At 50.7% G+C, this 21,757-nt stretch overlaps 1 protein-coding gene across 1 annotated transcript in view; it reads left to right on the plus strand.

The window, feature by feature from the left end:
* Nucleotides 1-21,757, plus strand: part of CFAP77 (cilia and flagella associated protein 77) — a 122,709-nt gene that overhangs the window by 39,689 nt on the left and 61,263 nt on the right. The window contains exons 4-5 of the mRNA XM_064490880.1: nt 512-539; nt 13,068-13,091. Coding sequence (XP_064346950.1) covers nt 512-539; nt 13,068-13,091 — 52 coding nt within the window. The remainder of the gene's footprint in view (nt 1-511; nt 540-13,067; nt 13,092-21,757) is intronic.

A 21,757-nucleotide genomic window follows, 5' to 3' on the forward strand; every position in this document is an offset into this window, starting at 1 on the left:
GGGACCGGCCGATGAGCGATGACACCGATGGCCATAACAAGGCAATTACTGGTGTGTGCAGGCAGTGCTTTGTTAAAGAGGCAGGCTCCCTGCGTGGGCCCAGCGCCGGCCTCTGTGGGGCCGCTTCACCCGCTGTCGCAGAGCGCGCCTGCGGTTTCTCCCCGTCTCCGCTCCAGGGCCTACGTCCTTGAGAAAGCAGTAAGCATTTTTGAAAAGCCCCAAGGGTCCTTTCCAGTTTTCCCTGCAAACGTTAAGAAAGCGAAGTTAGGGAAACCCGGAGAGGGCTCTGTGGTCCCTGGCACACGGTGGGCACCTAATGTCTGTTTATGGGACATCTTTGCTCCTTCGTTTTGCGGGAGAGAAGAAAGAGGCCCAGAGAAGTGGCGATTAGTAACTGTCGCACAGCTGGTGTCCTGGTTCCCCGGAGGGAGTGGCTGCTCTAGTGTGCGGCCTTGTTTACAAATCTCAGTACTGGAGCGGCAGGACTGGAGGGGGTGCCCCTGGGAGGGAGAGAAGAAACCCAGCCCAGCTTCCTGGGGGTGGTCCCCGGGGGATGTCTCCTGGGAGGGACTCCAGAAAACACTTACTTGCCTGCACGTGTTCCAACCCTTTCCGTTTGTGTTTTGTTTTTCCACAAATGGGTGTTTCTTTTTCTCAGTGCCAGGATTGGGACATCTTTTTGTGGCACTTGGTCCTTTTGCAAAGATGCTTCTCATTCCCTGGATGGACCATAAAGTCTGCAGGCCCCACCCCCTCCAGCTCCCCGTCCCCAACCCTCCGCCATCATATTCAGTTTTTCGATGTTCTAAAATCACCCCGCAAGAACGTGTTGGTAAATATGTGCAAGTGTTTCTGTAGGTTAGACCGTAGCCGGGGAGGCGCTGGACCAAAGGGTACTCATAGGTAAAAAAGTCACAAGTGCTGAAAATTGCCCTGCTCAAAGACTGGCCAACGTGCACTTCGTCACACAGCGCCTGAGTGCCACCTGCCACCCCACCCCCAGCCAGCTACCTTCTCTGCGCATGTGCGGCTTGCCTGCTTCCCCACCCCTCGCGCACCCTCCCATCCCACCCTGGAACAGTAGACTCAGAACCGGTGTTTCACGACACTGAACTCAACACTGTGAGTTTCGGAGCACCCGCTAGGTGCCAGACACTGTTCCTGGTGCCGCAACAAAGACCCAGGCCCATCTTCAAGGAGCTAGCTCCCAGGCAGGGGGGAAGCTGCAACTGACTGCTGCATGAGGGTGGAAGCGCAGTGTCCCCGGACCGCCGCCCTGGACAACCAGCTGGTCTTTCCCGGGAAGAGGTTACTCACAGGAGAAGAGGGGGCGTGGCCTCAATAGGAGAACCCTCATGACCCAGGAGGAGAGGGGGCACCAGCCTAAGACGCAAAGAGGGAGGGAGGGAGGGAGGGGCCGTCGGAGCTGGTGGCAGGCAGACGGAAGTGACGCCTTCTTCCATTCAGCCCGCCCCACCAGGGGCCTCCAGAAGAGTCGCATCCCCCAGGAAATGTAGTCCCTGGAGGGAAATGTGGGGGTCAGGCCTGAGGACAGATGTGGTCCCGGCCGTCTGCAAATGGCTCTGCCGATGGGAAGGAGGCTTGGCGTAGAAGGGCAACGGACTCGGCCTTAGATGCACAGACATGAGCAGATTCTACTCCAAGGGACCGGGGCGAGGAATCCCTAATCCTGAGACTTCCTAATCTCAGTTTGGGTTTGGGGAGTCGTCACAGACAGGTGGGTTTATCGAATTCCAAATAACAGCCTGCGAACAGTGAACGTCTCCGCAGGGAAGACGCCTCTCCTATTTACTAACAATAAAAGCTTTCAGGTATTTGTCAGGAAATGGTACCTAAAGCCAACACAAACGGTTTATAATTTCACATTTAAAGGAAACTCGCTGCTTTTCCATCACCAGCTAACAGACCGATTGGCACCGTTAACTGGATGTCTACCCCAGGCCAGAGCCCAGGCTCAGCCTCCGTGGCCGTTTCCCCAGGAACCCTCTCACCGCCCCCCATCCCCCCGTTTTACAAAGGAGGAAACTGGAGACTTGAGTGGGTGAGACTGGGGACAGGAGACTGTTTACTTTGCCCTTACACACATCTGATTGCTTGATTTCTACAATAAGTGAGAATTACTTAAAATAGGTTACCCACAATGTTTTCTAAAAGGTCCCCCGATTTTGCCAAATGCTGCCCCTGGGCCCTAGGGCAGAACAGGCAACTTCTTTGCCATTTGCTCCTTGGAGGTCCTGGAACCTGTTAGGGTTTTTGTTTGTTTGTTTGTTTGTTTGTTTGTTTGTTTTAATTCAGGGGGATGGGGGAGTTGTTAGTTTTTAGAAACAAGCAGGATGAACTGAGTGAGGGCAGGAGGAGACAGAAACAAGAGACAAAAAAAAAAGCAGTTGAGAATGAGGCACTGAGCGGACTGGGCAGGAGGGAGGAGGGGCCTCACTGGAGACCTCAGAACATCCCCGTCTTCCTCAGCCCCTGCTTAGCTGATATGAATACCATTTGCATTTGCAAACTCCAGAAGTAATGGGGTTATAAATTAGGTTACAAAGCATTCTTGGCTGCAGACGATGTAGGGCTGGGACCCAGACATTAGCACTTTTTAAAAGCCCCCAGACTCTTCTAAAGGGCGTCTGGGTCGTTGAGCATGCCTGCTTTGCAGTCCCCGCAGCTCCTGTCCCGGGGGCCCTGCAGACAATCATTTGATTTACACACATTCAAGCACCTGCGGGTCAAAGGTCGGTGTCTCTCCAGTGTGGAGCCAGGCACACCTGTAAACCGAATCCAAGGAGGCTGTGCAGTTCCTGGAACTCATGGGCAGAAGACAGGAACATTCTGCAAAGCCAGAGGCCAGATAATCAGTGTCAAATTGCTCTCCCGACTGAGCAATTTCCTGCATTATCAGGCCCCCAGGAAATAAAGACGGCATTGGCATGGGGACACCTGACCGAGAGAGGCCCTGACGAGCTATTTCTGTCCTTCAAGAGCATTAGGACCCCCATCTGCCACACCCTTGGGGCCTCTTCCAGAGGCCTGTCCGATCCCTCCCCATCACCCCCCAAGGATGTGCGCAGTGGAAGGGGCCAGGAGAGACCACCCTGGGCTCCCACCAGCTCTAATTCTTCAGTTCAGATGAACCAATGACATTCGTCACAGCCAAGTGTCCCAAGGCTGGGAACATTCTATTTTTTTTTAATTGTAAAGTACACACAACATAACATTTATCAGCTTAACCACTTTTAAGTGTACGTTTAATAGCGTTAAGTACATTTATGTTGTTGTGCAACCATCACCACTGTCCATCCCCAGAACGCTCTCCATCTTGCAAAACTGAAACTGTACGGGGTAAACAGCTCCCCACGCCGCCCCCCGGCACCCACCATTCCACTCTCCATCTCTAGGAATTTGACTACTCCAGGGTCTCACGTGAGTGGAATCAGACAATATTTGTCCTTCTACGTCTGGCTTAGTTCACTCAGCATAACGTTTTCCAGGTTCTTCATCTATGTTGTAGCAGGTGTCAGGACTGCCTTCCTTTTTAAGGCTGAATAATACTCCATTGATATGTATATATCACATTTTGTTTATCTAGTCATTGATCCATGGTGGCTACCATGTTTTAGTTATTGTGAATAATGCTGCTATGAACACAGGTGTGCAAATATCTCTTCAAGACCCTGTTTTCAATTCTTCTGGAGATACATATATAGAAGTGGAGTTGCTGGACCCTATGGTAATTCTATTTTTAGTTTTTTAAGGACCCTCTATGCTATTTTCAATAATGACTGTACCATTTTACATTCCCACCAGCAGCACATGAGGGTTCCCATTTCTCCACATCTTCACCAACACTTATTTTCCTTTCTTTCTTCCTTCCTTCCTTCCTTCCTTCCTTCCTTTCTTTCTTTCTTTCTTTCTTTCTTTCTTTCTTTCTTTCTTTCTTTCTTTCTTTCTTTCTTTCTTTCTTTCTTTCTTTCTTTCTTTCTTTCTTTCTTTCTTTTTATTTTTCTTTCTTTCCTTCTTTCTTTCTTTTCTTTCCTTCTTTCTTTCCTTCTTTCTCTCTTTCTCTCTTTCTTTCTTTCTTGAATAGTAGCTATCCTAACAGGTGTGAGGAGGGGCAGGGGAGCATCCTTTTAAAAGCTCTGTGCGTGTGTAAGTGTTCTGGGTTAAGAGTCACACAGCAAAAGCAGATATGATGGGGTCACCCTTCTCCTTCTGCTCAAAAGCCTTCAAAGGCGGCTCCTAGTGCCTCGGAACCAGACCCTAGAATGGGGCTGTCCCGACCTGTCCCAGATCGTGCCTCCCTGGGACTGGAAACGCAGGGGCTCCGTGTCCCCTGCCCCGCCAGCCCCTGCCCATACCCAGCTCATTCTCACCCAGCTATTCCTCACCCTTCAGGTCTCAACTCAAAAATGTCTTTCCCTTGGGAAGCCTTCCCTGACCAACCCAGACCAGAGCACAGCCCCCTCCACACACTTCAATATCGGTCTTCGTTTTTCTAACACCAAGGGGGTAATTAAATGCTTCATCCTGTCATGGCCACCTCTCTGGTTACAACGTAACTGTCAAGCAGCCAAGAACCATGACGTCTTTTTTGCTCATTGCTCTACCCCTGGTGCCTTTCACATGGTAGGTGTTCATGAAAATCTTTTGAAAGAATGAGTGAATGATCTCCCCGGCATACACAGCGCCCTGTCTGTTCAAACTGAGCTCTCAGCCAGTGTGCATAAACCAGGCAACCCTTTTCAAAATGGAAGAACTGAAATAATTATAAATTGCATCGTATTTTTTTCCTTTTTTTTTTTTTTCCTGGGTGGGGGGGAGTGGGTAATTAGGTTTATTTATTTATTTAATTTTTTTTTTAAATGGAGGTACTGGGGATTGAACCTAGGACCTCGTGTGTGCTAGGCACATGCTCTACCCTCCCTGCCATTGTGTTTTGTTTTGATCTTCCCCTTCCCCAGATTTCCTCTCTCCTCCAGTCAGGGGTCAATGCTTCACACATACCAGTCTTTGCCACCTGCATCTTTGTAATGGAGCTGAGATGCTTTCGAAGGAAAAAAAAAATGCTCCCTTGTTAGAAAAAGCATGGTGGGGAAAATCCACCACTTGTCTGGGTGGAAGGGGGTCTCTGTCAGCAGCCCGAGCGAACGCTGGGGCCGGGGCACCAGCCACGAGAGGGCTGGGGACCAGCGCGGGTGAGCACGGAGGTGGTTTTTTCCTCCAAGTGCCTTCCAAAAGAAGATAAAAGCAAGATAAAAATATCTTCCATTTCCCCCCTAATTTGTAGTTTTCTGGTGTTAGCAAGGCTTATAAGACACATGCTCCCAATTAGCTGCTCCTCTTAATTTAAATGCTTCATAAATTATCTCCTGCGCGTGTGGATTATCACTTCATAATGCGAGTTAGCATTTAAATAAATAGCTGTGGTGTAGAAAATTAGAGAGGTTTACTTCTGAGGCGCTGGCATAATGAAGGAAAATACCACGGCAGCTGAACAGGGGCAGGGGAGGACATGAGGGGACATAGAGGCGCATCTGTGTTTCCCAGAAAATGAGAGTTATTTGCAAAGTCCATTCAACCCTATATTGGCAGCGACATTCTCTTTTATGAGGGTATTTCACTGGCTCTGTCTTTTTTTTTTTTTAACTTTTAATTTTGAAATAAATTATAGACTCATAAGAAGTTGCAAAAACGGCACAGAGAGGTCCCTGGTACCTTTCACCCAGCTCCCCACAACAGCCACATCTTAACTAATGAAATATCAAAACCGGGAAACTGACATTGTTTCCATCTACAGGCCTTACTCAGGGTCCACCAGTCACTCCATCAGACTTCTAACACCACTTCCTGGAGTCCCATGTTTCCTCCACTTTGGGATATTTTTACATTATGTTATAGACATGATCAGGAAGGTTGGTGCTGGGAGACCCGCCCAGCCCCAGGTTACAGCTAGCGCAGCTATCACGGGCTGTTTTGTTTTGTTTTATTTTGTTTTGTTTTTTAATAGGGGCATCTGTTTTAAGAGGAGTATGATTTTTACCTGAAAGATACATTGCAATGGACTGAATGTTAGTGTCCCCCCAACAAATTCGTATTTTGAAACCTACTCCCTGAAGTGACGGTATTAGGAAGTGGGGTCTTTGGGGTGATTAGGTCATGAGGTAGGAGCCCTCACGAATGGGATCAGTGCCCTTATAAAAGGGACCCCAGGGTGGGGGAGAGTATAGCACGGTGGTAGAGCATGTGTTTGGCATGCACGAGGTCCCAGGTTCAATCCCCAGTACCTCCATCAAAAAAATAAATAAACCTGATTACCTCCCCTTCAAAACAAAAACAAAATTGAAAGGGAATGCAGAGAGCTGCCTCGTCCTTTCTGTCATATGAGGACACAGTGAGAAGTTGGCCGTCTGAAACCAGAAGTGGGGTCTCACCAGACATGGAATCCGCCAGAGCCTTGACCTTGGACTTAGCCTCCAGAGCGCTGTTGTCGAAGCCACCCAAGCCGTGGTGTTCCATCACAGCAGCCCAAACGGACCGTGACGAATGTGGGCCCCAGTCACTTGGTAATGGGCCAGGGGTCACTGCTCGATTCCAAAGTGATTTCTGATAAGGATGACAACAGTCTTCGGCCCCCATCTGGGGACGAACTGGGATTCCTACCTGGCTAGGACCGCCAGATAGACTATAAGATGTCCAGCTGAATTTGAATTTCAGGTAACCAATGAATAATAAGAATGTCCCATGCAGTAATAAATATGCCCTGGGAAATATTTGGGATGTGTTTATACTAAAAAAAGTTCTTCATTGTTAATCTGAAATTTAAATTTATTTATTTATTTATTTATTTATTTATTTATTTATTTATTTATTTATTTATCTATCTATCTATCTATCTATCTATCTATCTATCTATCTATCTATCTATAATCTAAATTTACCTGTGGGTGTCCTGCATTTTTTATTTGCTAAGTCTGGCAGGGGAGCCCAGGACCTGAGCAGACCCCTATCACGGCTGCTATGGCCTATCCCGGACCACCTGTTCCCTTGTTTCTGTCCGTCAGTAAATTACCAGGGCTTTTCGGGTGGAGGGCAAGAATTGCGTCTCTCGTTCAGTGTCCCCAGAACTAAGCACGGTGCCTGGCACTGACCTGCCGTTAGCTACTGTCTGCAGGTGCATGTAAGTGACGGTGCTCGGGGAGGCTTCTGTGATGAGACGGACCGGTTACTTAGGAAGTTATTCGCGTGGCTCTTCATCGTAGAATGAAACCAACAAGCTGCAGCACGGGTACCAACGTGACCAGCACTGGGCGCACTGAGACCTGACAGAGCGTGTTCCGGTCACATCGGTCCTGGGCGAAGTGTTGGGATGAAGCACAGGAAAGCGCCAGTGTTTTCCGGTTTGGCCCCACAGAACCAGCCACTTCACGGGGTTCTGCCTGATTCTCGAGGGGCGTCCTCTTCTCTGATTCTCCTAAGAACCCTCGGAGACGGTTACCATTTGGCTTCCCTGTTTTACAACTGGGGAGACTGGGGCCAACGAGGGTGAAGTCGCCTGCTCGAGGCTGTCCAGCTGGTGAATAACAGAGCTTGGGTTTCAGCCCAGGCAGGTAGTCACAGCTCCCATACCTGGACACTGAACCCCAAAATGGTCCGCCTGTGGGGATGACTTCCTTTATCCAGAGAGAGCAACTCCAGGCCAAACTAGATGTGTGGAAACCAAACAATGCATGGACGTGTCTCGGGAGCCTTCCCCGGCACTGGTGCCTGGGTCCTAGTTGTGACAGAACCTGGCACTGTCCCTCTCGGATTGCTGGACCCTGATGTCCTATCGACCACATCCACTCCTCTTCTGCCAAATCCTAGTCAAAACCTGTCTGACATATAGAAGTATGTTGTAGAACAGGGCTTTGTTTCTTGTAAGGATTTACACTGACAAAAATCTTGCTTGGTTAACAACAAAGTTTAATGTGAATCTTAAGATCGGTCAGTATCTTTCATTTAAGCAGGGAGTGCCTGTGGTCCTGGAGGACCGTGGTTCTCCTCACCCCTGTTCTGTGTGGCCTTCTGTTGGGCTTCGGAAGGCCGTGTGCATGCACGCTTTCATTCGCTCACCCATTCATTCATTCACTCATTCATTCAAACATGAGAATCAGTGATCTGTGACTCTGACTCCACTCATCCGAGGAAGGGGCATCACTTAGTGACGAGGGATAAATGCGAAGGTTCGTGGTGCATCGGGACACTGTTGGTACATTTTGCTCAAGGATGCCAGGGATCAAAGCCCACCCTTGGAATGTTCTAAGCCCTTTGAAGCTGTTAACAAAGGGATTTCTGAGAATGTTCAGTCATTAGGACCAGAGGGAGGCTTTCAGATGAAGCGGCCAGGGATGCGCCGCGGGAGAAACGTGAGTAGGGTGGTGGCAGCAGATTTTCCTGCTCTGGGAAGCTGTCGGGAATCACCAAGTTAGCAAAACGTGGGCGGGCAGGCACAGCGCACCCCTGTCCCAGGACAGGCTGCTGTGGGTATCAGAAAGGCTCAGGGAAGTTTCCTCAGAAATAGTCAAAATTGCACTTGCGTACTTAAGTCTTTCCAACTGATCTAATAATCGTATTTCTTCAAACTTTATATCCCTGACCCTTGTAAAAGGATTGCATGGAAGACGTGTTTTAAGCTGCATTTTAATAAGTCAATAAGAAAGCTCAAAATTATTTAAAGCTTCTTAAAGAGGATTATATTTGATTTCTAAGGGGAATTCTGGAGTGTAGAATAGGAAAGATGCTCTGTCCTTCTGAGATTGTTTTACATTAAGAAAGCACATCCTTTTAGACAAAGCTTTTAACTATTTTATTGTTGGAACGGGGATTATTTGGTAGAAGAAGATTTCTGCTACTGGCCGGCGGCCTTAACCGAGCTGGAGATCTTTGATGAGGGGAGGAACTGCATTTCAAGCTGATTTCAGGAAAGTATTGGAGGTCTCCTTTGAGCTTGTTTCCTAGGCTTTAAAACTCAGACTTTTCTGATATTCTGATGCCCTAGGTATCTGGGAGCACCCAGCCTGGACATCATGCATCATGGGGAAGAGGAAAATCTGGGCCAGTACGCATATTTAATCCTTGTTCTAAGGCTGAATTGCAGCGGGGAACACCGCAGGACCCCAGGCTGGCTCCAGGCTTCCTGCGGAGGGAATGCTGGGGCGGGGAGGGGGCCTACTTAGGACCTTAACTTTTTTAGTACTTGCTTATCTGGCATGCCCCAGTCAAGGGAGAAATCTGGGCAAATTGGTCAGGGATGTGGGTTAGTTTAGGAGCAGGAAGAATACAGAATCCTTGTGAAATTCAGCCAGCACCTTTCTATATATCGACTCACCTTCGGAGACACTTGAGACGGAACGGCTCAAACATCTCGCATGGACACTGAGTCAGCACGGTCCTGACAGCTGCCCTCTTGGCTCAGATCTTGTCACCTCCCACCTGGAGGGCAGAACCAGGCTCCTGGGGGACCCCCACCTCCTGCTCGCCCTTCCAGTCTCTGCTGTACTCAGTTATCAGTCGAACTTCCCTAAACTGCAGTACAGATTGCCCCACCACCGTTGTCTCCCAACCGTCCCTGAGTCCCTAAGGGAGACAGCCTGGCACGGCCTGGCCCCACTACCCCTCTTTCCCCCAGGCGGCTGGACCATTTTCTGCTGCCCATGTCTCCTGTTCATGTTTTTTGCCGCCTTGCCACACACCGTGAAACGCTGCCCCATCTCTCTCTGTTCAGCTTTCCAAGTCCTTCTCGAATGCCGCCTCTCCAGGGAAGTCTGCCCTGAGCCTGGCGGGCAGAGGAACTGCTCCCTCCTTGGAATCCCCAAGGCCTGTTACACTTCCCTTGGGACACTAAGGCCCGTCTCCTCTGTGCCCCTTCTGCGTGTGTCTTATCCTCTGCTTGGCCCCAGGATCCACGTTTCCGGGAACGCCCCTTCCACGTCACTGCCAGAAAAATCCAGCTCACCCCTCACTTGCTGCATCATATACCATGTGATCTGAGAAATCATCCCCAGTGATCTCCTGGGGCGGGGCCAAGCTTCTTTCCGCTTCTGGGCCCCCAGATCTTAGCTTATCCAATCTGGTCATCTCCCGTCTCCCGTGAGCTGTAAAAGGTACATACACGAGGTCAGTCCCAGGAGACCGGGTCCAGCTCATCTAGATATAGTGCCTGACACCAAGGTGATTCCCATGACATGCTGTTTGCGCAGGGCTGTGCTGTGATGGTGGCCTCGCCCCACGCTGGTCAGCACGGATGGCAGGATGGCACCGGGGTGTCAGGTTGTTAATAGGACTGAGGAGTGCCTCCCCAAGATATGTCCAAGTCCTAACCCTCAGTGCCTGTGAATGCGACCTTATTTGGAAATAGGATCTTTGCAGATGTAATCAAGTTGAGGACTCAAGATGACACCCTACAGCATTTAGGGTGAATCCCAAATTCAGTAACTTAGAAAGAGGAGAGATGTGAGAAACAGACGCACGGGTAAGAGGCCATGTGAAAATGGATGTGGAGACTGGAGTGAGACATCCATAAGCCAAGGAGCGCCAAGTGCTGCCAACATCCACAGAAGCTGGGAGAGAGGCATGGAGCACACCCTGCCCGAGAGCCTTCGGAAGGACCAGCACGGCTGACATCTTGATTGTGGACTTCTGGCTTCCAGGACTGAGCAAAAGCAAGTTTTCATTCTTTATAGCCACCAAGTGTTTGATGATTTGTTGCATCAGCCACAGGGGAATAATTCAGAGGAGATGGCTCAGGGCAAGAGAGAGGACTTCCTGACCTGCCTGTGCTGTGACATTGACCTCAGGCCTCGGGCAGCTGGAGCCACGAACAGCCTCTTGCATTTACCTTGGTGCCTCCTATCAAGCTGATGGTTTTCTCTGTGCTGCAGGACAATGAAAAGCCTGTAGGAGATCATAGGATCACCAGCCAGAGGGTGCCTGGCGTCAGGCACGCCTGGTCTCTCGGCCCTGTTCTGGCTGTTAGCTGGGTGACCCTGGACACGCATGTAACCTTGCTGAGCGTTATATCTGTAAAACTGGTACAAAAGGAGACCTGCTTCTTAGGTTACGAAAAGTCATCCATTCATTCACCATTCAAAAAAGATTTATTGAACACCTACTACATGCCAAGAATTATTTCTAGGCACTGGAGACAGAGCCGTGACTCAGATTATCTTGAGCTGCTATAAGGAGTTGCCACAAACTAGGAGGCTTAAACCACAAACATTTATTTTCATAGCTCTGGGTGCCAGCAAGTTTGGGTTCTTGGTTTACAGACAGCTGGCTAACTGGCCTCCTTTATAAGGGCACCAGTCCCATCTGCGAGGGCTCCACCCTCATGACCACATCACCTCCCGAAGGCCCCACCTCCTATCACCATCACACTGGGGATTAGGTTTCAACCCATGGGTCTGGGTCGCTATTTCTCTCTGCAGGATGCTCTGTGACCCCTTCTGCCCCACATTCAGTTCGGGACCCTCCTCCTGGCTCCCACTCCTGGGCTTTCTGAGGCCAAAGCAGGTATCTGGGGATGAGGAGGGGATGGCTGAACTCACCGGGCTGTGGACTCAGACGGGCAGTCTGGGAGCAGGCCCTCATGGTCTGAGCCCGTGGGCCTCAAAGAGGGGCTGCTGAGCTGGCTGAGCTGGGGAGGAGCTGCCACAGCCACCTGCTCCCTCGCTGGTTCAGATGTTCCCCGTTTGGAAGATGAAAAGGCCCCCAAGGTCACAATTTCTTGGAAAACAAAGAGGAAGCTAAGAGGAGAGGCCATGGAGTCGGTGTGGGGAAGTGGGCTTCGCTTTCACTCTTCTCAGTCTACCCAGCCCAACCAGTCTTACAGCCTTACCGCTTCGGTAGGGGCAGCTGGGAAGACGGTACCAGCCAACGTGCCATAAATGCTTAACTCAGCAGGTCCGGACTGTCCACATCCTGCACATTCTGAGCAAGGGCTGGCCTTGGCCCAGCCTCAGGGAAGTAAACCTCCAACCTCCAAGCCCTTGGAACGTGCTGCTGACTAGCGGGTCTGGCTTCCCTGGGGGCCTGGGTCTCACCAGTTGGTCCAGGCTAACAGTGTGATTGATGAAGGGGGTGCAGGTTGGGCCACACGGTGTCAGTTCAACCTCTGGAGGGGCTAGAGGCCAAGGTCAACCACACGAGTGATCAGCCAACCCCCAGCAAAACCCTGGGCACCAGGCTCGGTGAGCTTCCCTGGCTGGCAGTGCCCTGTGCGTATTGTCACACATCAGTGACATCAGAAGAAGCAGACGCGCCACTGGAAGAGGACAACTGGAAACTCTGTGCCTCGTCTCTCCCGGACCCTGTCTCACGTACCTCTTCTCTTTACTGATTTTAGTCCAGATCCTTTTGCTATAATAAACCACAGCCACGAGCAGAGCAGCTTTTCTGAGCTCTGCGGGTCCTCCTAGTGAATTATTGAAGCTGAAGGTGATCTTATGACCCCCTGGACAGCAGCCAAGCGTTTGGCCTCTGCTTATCCCTGAAGTATCTGCGTGAAGCTAAGGGGCTTCTGCCAGCATTTCTGTGTGGGGCGAGGTGTGTGTTGTAATCCCCTGTGGACCAGAGAGAACCCACCCAGTCTGATGATTGAGCCTGTGACTGGCTGAAGAGTTGGGCATTCCAGCCTCAAGCCTCTGAGCTGACAGCAGCCTGGGAAGCTCAGGCGGATATCTGGTCTACCCTCCAGGTTGCCACACAGCATTGGTTTTTCCCCAGTTGCCCTGCCAGTGCTGATCACACTGGGTGTACATTCAACCCTCCAGACCTCAGGAGGTGCGCCCTCAGAGAGCAGCAGCGGATTCCTCTAGTAAGCAAAACCCCACTGGCTTTTATTACTTTGGGCAAAATAAAATGTGCTCCCGAATAAGCAAAAGCTCCCTGACAGCTCTGCTGACCAGAGGTGCCTATTTGAAAAGATTTGAGAGGCAAGGGGCAAGAAATGTGAGGCTCCTGCAAGGCAAGTGGGGCCTGGCGCGAGCTCGGGTGACACGGAGAGGACGAAGCACGTAACAAGAGGAGGGCCAGGCGTGAAGACGCTGTCTCAGCCTCGCCCTTTAAAACCAAAATGATGGAGCTCATTTGCATTTAGATCTCCTCGGCTCCCTCTTTTCATCTGAAGACAAATCCTCACAAAAGGCTGCTTAATTAGACCAAATTAGATTTCCGCTCAGCCGCTTGTCATTCATTACAAAATGCTGTTCTTTTTCTATTTTGGTAATTATGGGCTGGTCTGTACCAGTTTGTAAGCACTCGCCCCAGCCGTTGAGTATGACTAGCATTCCTGATTTTGTGCAGAAAAGAGGAAAATTATTCAGTTGCACCAAATCCGTCTGTTTCATCAGTTGGATCAAGACCATCACTGGAGTCTTCTACCATAATGGGTACTCGCACTCTTAATTTTTTAATGATTAGTGGTAGGAGCAGCAATGGAGCTTGGTAATTTCCAACACTAAAAGCTAAGTACAAACAGATTTCACATGTAGCAATTACACCGTATATTTGAAATCTTTACCTGGGTTATGCAGTCTGATTCCATCTGAGAAGCTACCCATTCAATCATTTACAGCACAGGCCCTCGTCCTCAGTTAATATCAGTTAATATCGCTCAGCTGTCTTTTGCACCGGACGTCTTCGGGGGAGCTCAGACCTTCTCTCCCATGGTTCATTCCTTGCTCCCAACCACGGAGCCTTGGCATTTCCCATTTTCAGTTGTCAATACAGACACGAGTGAGTGGGTGGGTAGGCGGGAGGGTTTTGGAGGACCAGCTTTGTCTGATCCAATGTCTTCATTAACCCATTCTTCAAATCCTTTCCATCCTTTGTACTTGGCGCAGCTCAGCAGCTAGAGGATTTCCTACAAACCCAGGGAGGGGCCTCAAAGTGGCTGGTGGGTTGTGCCGGAGAGGCCATGGGTAGAGTTCCACCCCAGGGCAACGCAGTTGGCTTTGCTCTGGTCATTCTGGTTGAGTGCAGGTGGGCAGGCAGGCATGAGCTGGTCAGCAGGCTCAGATGCTGCTGATGGAGATGGGACAGGGAGCATCAACTTCTTCCAATAATAATCTCCGTCAGTCCTGCTACAGATATTTAGTGGTGCCTGTTATGTGACGGACACTGAATGTTCTCTCGTCACCCCAGGCCTATGAACTGGGTGGTGTGAGAGATGAGCGAGCAGATGGAGAGTTGATACTGGGATCCAGCTCAGGTTGACCCTAAAGCTTCCCCACAGTGCTGCTCTGGCTTCCTGAACAAAAGAATCAGACAGCGTAGATTGAAGTGACGTGGGTCCAGACACACTTCAGCAAGAGAACGGCAGAGCCAGAGGGGCCCAAAGACCAATCAGCTCTGCTCCCTCATTTTACAGATGGGAACACTGAGGCCAGAGACGGGGAGAGGCAGCCTCTCCAAGGCTCCCCTCCCGGCTTGGCCCTCCCCTTTAGCCCTCCAGCCTCCCAGCCCTCCTGGTTCCTGCCCTCCTTTCATAGTCACGAGGCGGGAAACTGCCTGTGCGGCTCCCCCTGTCTGGAAACTCTTGCCTTCCTGTGGGCTCACAGCGGGCCAGCTGGCCTTTTCTGCTTTTTGCCCCCATAGCTCCACTTCCCGGAGAGTGTAGCCCAAACAAGCAGATTTTTAGCCATTTGGGGGCCTCCCCATTTCGCATACCCCTTAGAACTACACCAGCATCTGGCCACTGATAAGATACAGCCTTGTGGTCATAAGACCCCATGCCGCTGCTGCCCTTTGAACTCTCAGACCCAGAGACTCACCTGAGTGCATCACCCGGATACCTGGGCACCCCTCCATCCCCCTCTCCCCCAGAGTTCCCCTGCCTTCCTCCCCTTCTGGATGGCTGCCCCCTCTCCTGTAAGCGCCCAGGCAGCCTCATATTGTGAGGGACTTCCCTCTTGGACACCCCTGTCCAAGTGCCACCAACAAAGCGTGTGGTTAATGCCTCCTGTGGTCCCGTCTTTTTCCTTGATCAGCCACCATCCTCCAACTCCCTCCCTGCACGCGTCCCTCTGCACCTAGGTTACTATCCATCTCTGAATGCTCCAAGGTACCAAGGGCAGTGCCCTGCGCCCAGTAAGTGGCTGCTGCTGCCTCTTCTAAATAAAAGAAGCATTGCTCAGGGCCCGGCCTCACCCTCCCTGTAAAACGGCAACCAGAAGCCACCAGAAAACAACCCCAAGCCCGCAAAAGGCGGGGGCGGGGGTGCAGTGGGACCCTGTCCTCCAGCGCCCAGCCTTGTGCCGGAATCAATAGCCGTCCTTATTAGCCGGCTGCATTTTCCAGCCACTTCTCCGCTTCTGCTATCTGCTATGCTAACAGGTCAGCTGCCATTTTGTGTTAAACTCCTTCTCATTTATTACAATACCGGTTTTTTATTGACATGGAAATAAAACTTACAATCAATGAGATATTATGAAATATACATCAAAACAGGAGTCACTGGAGCTGGGGTTTTCATCTGTTCTCGGGAAGGAACAAGGGTTTATCGGGGGGGAGAAAACACTGAACATTTTTCTTCCCTATTACATGATGCGATTTTCAATGAATCTATAAAGAAAATGAAAACATAAATAGAGTAACCAAACAGAATGATCCCTGCAGCTGTCAAAACTTAAAACAGTTCCATTTTCCTTTGATTTCTGTTTTAAGTTTTGAAAAGTACATAGATCATTCTCTGCTTTTTCTTTCTTTCTTTCCTTTTTTTTTTTTTTTTTGGTAGGGAGGCTCTTTCTTACATCTAATGCCTCTAAGGCCCACTGGCTTTGACCCTTGGCAGCTGAACTGATCAAATGACCAAATGCACATGCCACTTCCTTCTCCTGCCATCAGCCCCGCCTCGGCAGAGGGGCCTCTTACTCTGTTACTTCTCCATCGTCTGGAAGCATACGCCTTCTCCTGCTGATGCGACATCGAAGTAGACTTGATGGTGTTTCTTCCGATACCAAACCGGTGGCACGTGGGAGAGGGGGGCAGAGGGGAGCCCGTCCCAGCTGGTGCACACCTGCTGAGTGCCCGGCACCCCTAGTACGGGCATCTCGTCTGAACCTTGTCATTATACCCTGGGGTGGGAACGGTTAGCCCTGTGTCCTGATGAGGAAGGATCAGAGTCTGGATTCCAATCCCATCAATATACACAAGGTGGAAGCGGAGAGGACCTCTGAGATGGCCAAACTGAGTGATTTTTTTTCTTAAAACCATAGAACTTTCTCTTCCAAGAGGTTTGATGTCGAGACCCCTCAAATAAAATACACCTCCCAGCGGCCGCCCAGTTGGCTCAGGATGAGGGCTTTGCTTGGGAGCCTCTTTTCATCACCCATCTGAGGCTCTCTGAGCTCCACTCCAAGCCGTGAGATAGTGCAGGACTCAGAGTAACAGTCACTCGTCTGGTCCCAGTCCCGGGACAGGGGAGGCGGGGAGGAGCAGGGCACGGCGAGAATCCGAGTCCCCGGACCCGCAGTCCAGTGTTCCTTCTCCCCTCCACCGCTAGCTGCCTCTCAAAAGTGAGGCCACACCACACAAAGGAGGGGCAGAAGATGAAATGGGGTCCATGCAGTTCCACCGGTCCGTGGGCTTGCCTTCAAATATTCATGAAGCTCTAAGACGCCTTGAGCGGACATGTCTGGACCAGCTCCTGCCGATGGGACTATCAGAGCAGCGAGATCTGGGTGGGAAATGGCCCAGCCCGGAGCCCCCCAGCCCCCGCCTCCACCTCCTCCTAGCCTCACTTCCTTGAAGTTGAGTGAAGTCTTTGGATCACGCTGTCCCACAGTGAGGCAGTGGCCACTTCATTTGCATTTCTTTCCTTTCCCATCCCGAAGAGAGAGGAGTTTCCTAAATTGCCGGGATGGGAGGCATGGCATATCCTTCCTGTGGACATACTAATTTTTCTTTTTATTAAGACAAAATTTACATCAAATTAACTACTAATCATTCGTAAGTGTACGATTCAGTGGCATTTAGGACCTTTGCAATGCTGTGCAATCCACACCTCCATCCACTTCCAAGACACGTTCCTCACCCCAGAAGGAAATCCCAAAGCCTCTAAGCTGTCACCCCCCATTCTCCCCTCCCCCCAGACAACCACTTGTCTGCTTTCTGTCTCTATGGATTTGCCTACTCTGGACATTTCAGATAAATAGAATCATACAGTATGTGGCCCTTGGCATCTGGCTTCTTTCCTTAGCGTGTGTTTCCAAGGTCCGTGCATATATGAGGACCACAGTCCTTTTCATGGGTAAGATTCTACTGTATATGGAGAGACTGCATTTTTTCCATTCATCAGCTGGTGGACATTTGGGGGGTTTCCATCTTTTGGCTCTCGTGAATACTGCTACTGTGAACATGTGTGTACATAAATTAGTTTGAACACCTGTTTTCAGTTCCTTTGGGTCTATGTTTACAAGTGGAGTTGCTGGGTCATATGGTAATTCTACTTTTAACTTTTTGAAGAACCATCAGATAGACATAGTAATTTTATTGCTAGTTTTCTGTTTGCACAAATGGAGGCAGGGACGATGGCGACTCACACCGGCGGAGAGGCGAATGACATCTACTGGCTAGTGCACGACTACTTGTTATTAAGCACTTTCCAGGCCCTCTGCTAAGAATGCCCCCTGCGTTAGGAAATGCTCCAACAACCCTATGAGCTGGGGACCCCCATGACACCTATCTTGTAGGTAAGGAAACTGAGGCTCAGAGGTTCAGCAGCTTGTTCGAGGTCACACAGAGTTGAGACGCCAGAATTCCAATCCAGTCATTTGGCCCTGAGTTTTTAAGCACCAAACTCTAAAGTCCCAGTCACGTGCCAGATGACTTCTGTTTGGATCTGGAATGTGGCGGGGTGTAGGCTGGCAGCAGCGGATCGCTGCTCCTAATCATGCCTGGCTCAGACTGTTAGGAAAACGAGTCTGCCTTCCTCGAGCACAGCTCAGCTGTGCACATCCGGAGCTGGCTGGCTGGGGGCTGGGATGAAACCCTGCACGGTGGGTAGCCACAAAACAGGCAGGTGGCACTTGACGGCAGAGCATTGCACTGGGGGACTTCTCTCCGTTTAGCTTTATTCGTCATGTCTTCAGAAAATGACCAATTGTGCCCATAAATGCTCCATTTACTGGGTCCCCGCTCCGTGTCCATCATGCTGCGGGGTCACCCCATTTTCTCGTCTCAGCCACAGACCTAAGACAAAGCACTGTTTTCCCCATTTTGCAGATCAGGAACCGTTGGCAGAGGCAGTGTTGACCCAGATGTTCTGATTCGAGAGCCGTCCTTGGGAGCAGGAGTCCTTTCTCACCACCTCCCAACATTGGAGGTACATCTCTTTTAGGAGTGTCTGCTTCTGCCCAGGAGGAAGTTTCTGGGAGTTCATTCCGCAGGACAATGAGCTTCCTCAGGAGAGTGACTTGGGTCTGTTCATAACCCAGCCAGTTTGCATTGCTTTTTTTTTTTTTTAATCCAAATCATGGCGTTTGTTCCTTCCAACCTCTCACGTTTGCCTTTTTCAAGCTGCTGCGCGTTCCCCCCTCATCCACCTAAACCTGCTGTTGAGTTACTGGCCCCCCGAGGCCGCAGGCTCAGAGCAAGGCGTCCGTGCACTTTGCTGCTCGCTGCCTTCTCCGAGTGTAATCAAACATCAAGCTAAGTAGCAAATAAATCTCTCGATCTCATAAGCTGCACAGCGAGATCATGTAAATGCAAATGAAGGACCTGGTTTCAAGCTGTCAAGGGGGAGGGGAGGGAACACCGGGGGCCCTGTCACCGTGACCGCCTAGCCCGGCAAGGGCTATCCATCAGCTGCGGCACCGAGGGAGCCGGGGCTGCCCCACGCAGGATGGAGGAACCAGGCAGGCGACGAAACGCAGGCAGCCTGCGGCCGTGGGAACCAGGCAGGGGCCGAGTGGGGCGGCCGCGCAGGCGCAGTGGGGCCTGGCGAGGGGGCCGCACGGCCCGGGGCTCTCCGCGGGCTGAGCTGGAGACCTGCGCTAGCAATCCCAACAATGACAGCAGTGACAGAAGCCACTGGCTATTGGGCTCAAAGCCTCGGCCTGGAGAGGTTTTACAGGTGAGGAAAGTCGACAAGACACATCCAGTGACTTGCCCAAGGTCACACGGGAAGAAGCAGAGCGAGGTCCTAGCTCTATGTGACATTGACTTGCTGGCTTCCCGTATCTTCCCGCTGGGCCCGCGACTGCCCCCTCCCCTCCCCCCCAACCCAGCGGCAGCCAGCTTGGCCCCCATTACAACCTCGCAGCAGAGTTAGACTCTCACGGGAAAAGAACCTTATCTTTGACCCTTGGCAGGTATACAGAAAACAGACACTTTGGCTTTAACTCAGTCTTTTGACCTTTCTAATCCTAAAAGTGGAATCACAAGCCCCGGCCCCAGGAGGCCCCATCTCTAACGACACACCTCACACGGTCACTTAAGTTGTTCTGCTTCCTTCCAGCCATCTTTCTTCAATGAATCTTTTTTTTTTTACCACGGTCATAACTAGAGTCTATGTAAAATGTTGAAGCCTGCTGGTTTTTTTTCACTTAACGTTGTTTTATATGCCTTTGATCATCTACGGCTGTGGTCTCCCCGTGTGCGGCTTTCTAGTATCGTAACGCGATGTTCAGAACACTGCCACTCACACAATACACATGGTTCAGAGCGTCTGGCTTCCAAGGCGATGCCGGGGTCCTTTGATGCATAATGCACCTTATTTCCCGTGATTGTTTATCTGAGGTTCTCATTATGGAAATAAATAAATATCCTCTATGCTAATCATGATCACAATTTGCATTTATATTGTGCTTTTCATTCGAGGATCTTAAGTTGTTTTACAATAATGAACTCCCCCTCCGTGATGTGTGCGTGTGGGTAGAGTGGTATACAGATATTTATTTAATAACTACCAGGCAATAACTGGGATTTCACAGAACTGCATTTTACCAGAATGCAGGACAGTGAGTGGAGGCTTTTCAACTATCGAACAAACACTCAGTTAGGCGCCGGACAAGAGGGTTAATGAGCCTCTTCTGGGGCTGCCAAGACGTGGGGATGATTCCTTACTGGGGCTTGCTCCTGACGGATGAGCATCTAAGGTAGGTCTAGAACCCAGGCATCCAGCTCCCAGTCAGAAAACCCATCTTAGAAATGACCACCGGCCCGTTTGTCCAGAGTGAGCCCCAGTTCAGACCATCCAAGAAACAAAGCCGGCTGATTTCACCCATGTTTGCCCCTTTGGTGCAAAACAGGGGCTGGAGAAAACTTTCTAAAAGTATATGGAGTGGGGAATTGTTAGACTTGAGTTACGAGGTCAGGCCACTTGTTTCGAAGTTGTCCCAGGAAAATTGGCTTTGACAGGGCTCCAGGGCTGGGAGCCTTCCTTCCTGGGTCTCAGGTGACTTCAGAGCAAGGTGGCAGCCTGCGGGAAGCGCCGCCTGCCCTTGCCTCCAGAGAGCCCCAGTGGTCCTGATCTTGGCGCCTGGCTGCTCCAAGGGGGCTCCCGGGCCGGGGCTGCCTGCCCCAGCCGGGGTCCCAGCGCAGATTTCCAGGGCCTGGTCCTTCACGTGGGGGAGCAGAGAGAGCTGCTGTGCAGAAGGAGCCCAGAGAATCCCAGGACCCCCTGGGACGGGGAGAGAGATGGTTTTAATTAGAGCTGAGAGATGGGAAATAAGGCAGCGAGGGATGACATCTTAATGAGGTTTAATGAAGCTGTCTGCTGATGGGGACAGCTGTCACCCAGAGCTGTATCCCAGCCAAGCCACTTTGTGACAGAGGAAACTCAGAAAAAGGCGCAGTATGAAAGCTGCCGAGAAGGGCGGGGTGGCGTGACTCAGAGCCGGGATTTTTCTCCCACATTCACCTCTTGATTCTAACACTTGGACGACAGGGGATTCCAGCTCTTGGGCCAGATTTGAATAGCTTCCAATATTTCACAATTGCCCGTTGTGCAAGGTGTTGTGCCTCTTCAAAGACCTTGAGGGTTTTGCATGAGATGTCTTAGAGTTCAGCCACGAGAAATAAGGGCTGGCATTTGGGGGCTGAAAGGGATCCATCGGCCTGTCTCTTTCTGAGCTTCGATTTCCCCCATGTGTCCAGTGGCAACAATGTGGCCTCTCTTAGAGGGCTGTCATGAGGGGCTGCTGTGGGTGAGCACAGAGTTACGATGTCAGGGGGCCAAGTTTAACCCCAGCTCTTTCATCTACTACCTGGGTGGCTTTGGGAAAGAGTGAAACTCTTTAAGTTTCAATTTTCCCTTCTGTCAAATGGGAAACCAACCTCCCAGTGGGGTTGGCAGAGTTCAGGGAGAAGCACAAAAAACTCTCAGGACACAGGAAGTGCTCAACAAAGGGGCTTGCTAAATGAGGCCCCGGTGTAGTACATGAGCCTTGCACATACGAGGTGCTCAATAAATGTTCACTCTCTTCCTAGTTTCTTTCTTTATTTCTGTAGTAAAGAGAACAAGGTGTGGTTCCCAGGGATCCCTGACGGGGACGGTGCTCTCAGGCTTCACATGGTCTAACAACCATGCCATCTGCCCCAGGACCTTTGAACATTCCAGCTGAGAGCCATCTCTCATCCTATTCTGGGCTAGAGGGGCAGGCTGCTTGGGGTCCCAGGTGGCCAATCAAAGCTGAGATTTGTGGCCACGTCTCACCAATTTCATGGATATCTGAGTGGGGTTGCCACGGCAAAGCCGGTG

Source organism: Camelus dromedarius, chromosome 10, assembly GCF_036321535.1.
Source record: "Camelus dromedarius isolate mCamDro1 chromosome 10, mCamDro1.pat, whole genome shotgun sequence".
In the NCBI taxonomy this organism is placed as follows: domain Eukaryota; kingdom Metazoa; phylum Chordata; class Mammalia; order Artiodactyla; family Camelidae; genus Camelus; species Camelus dromedarius.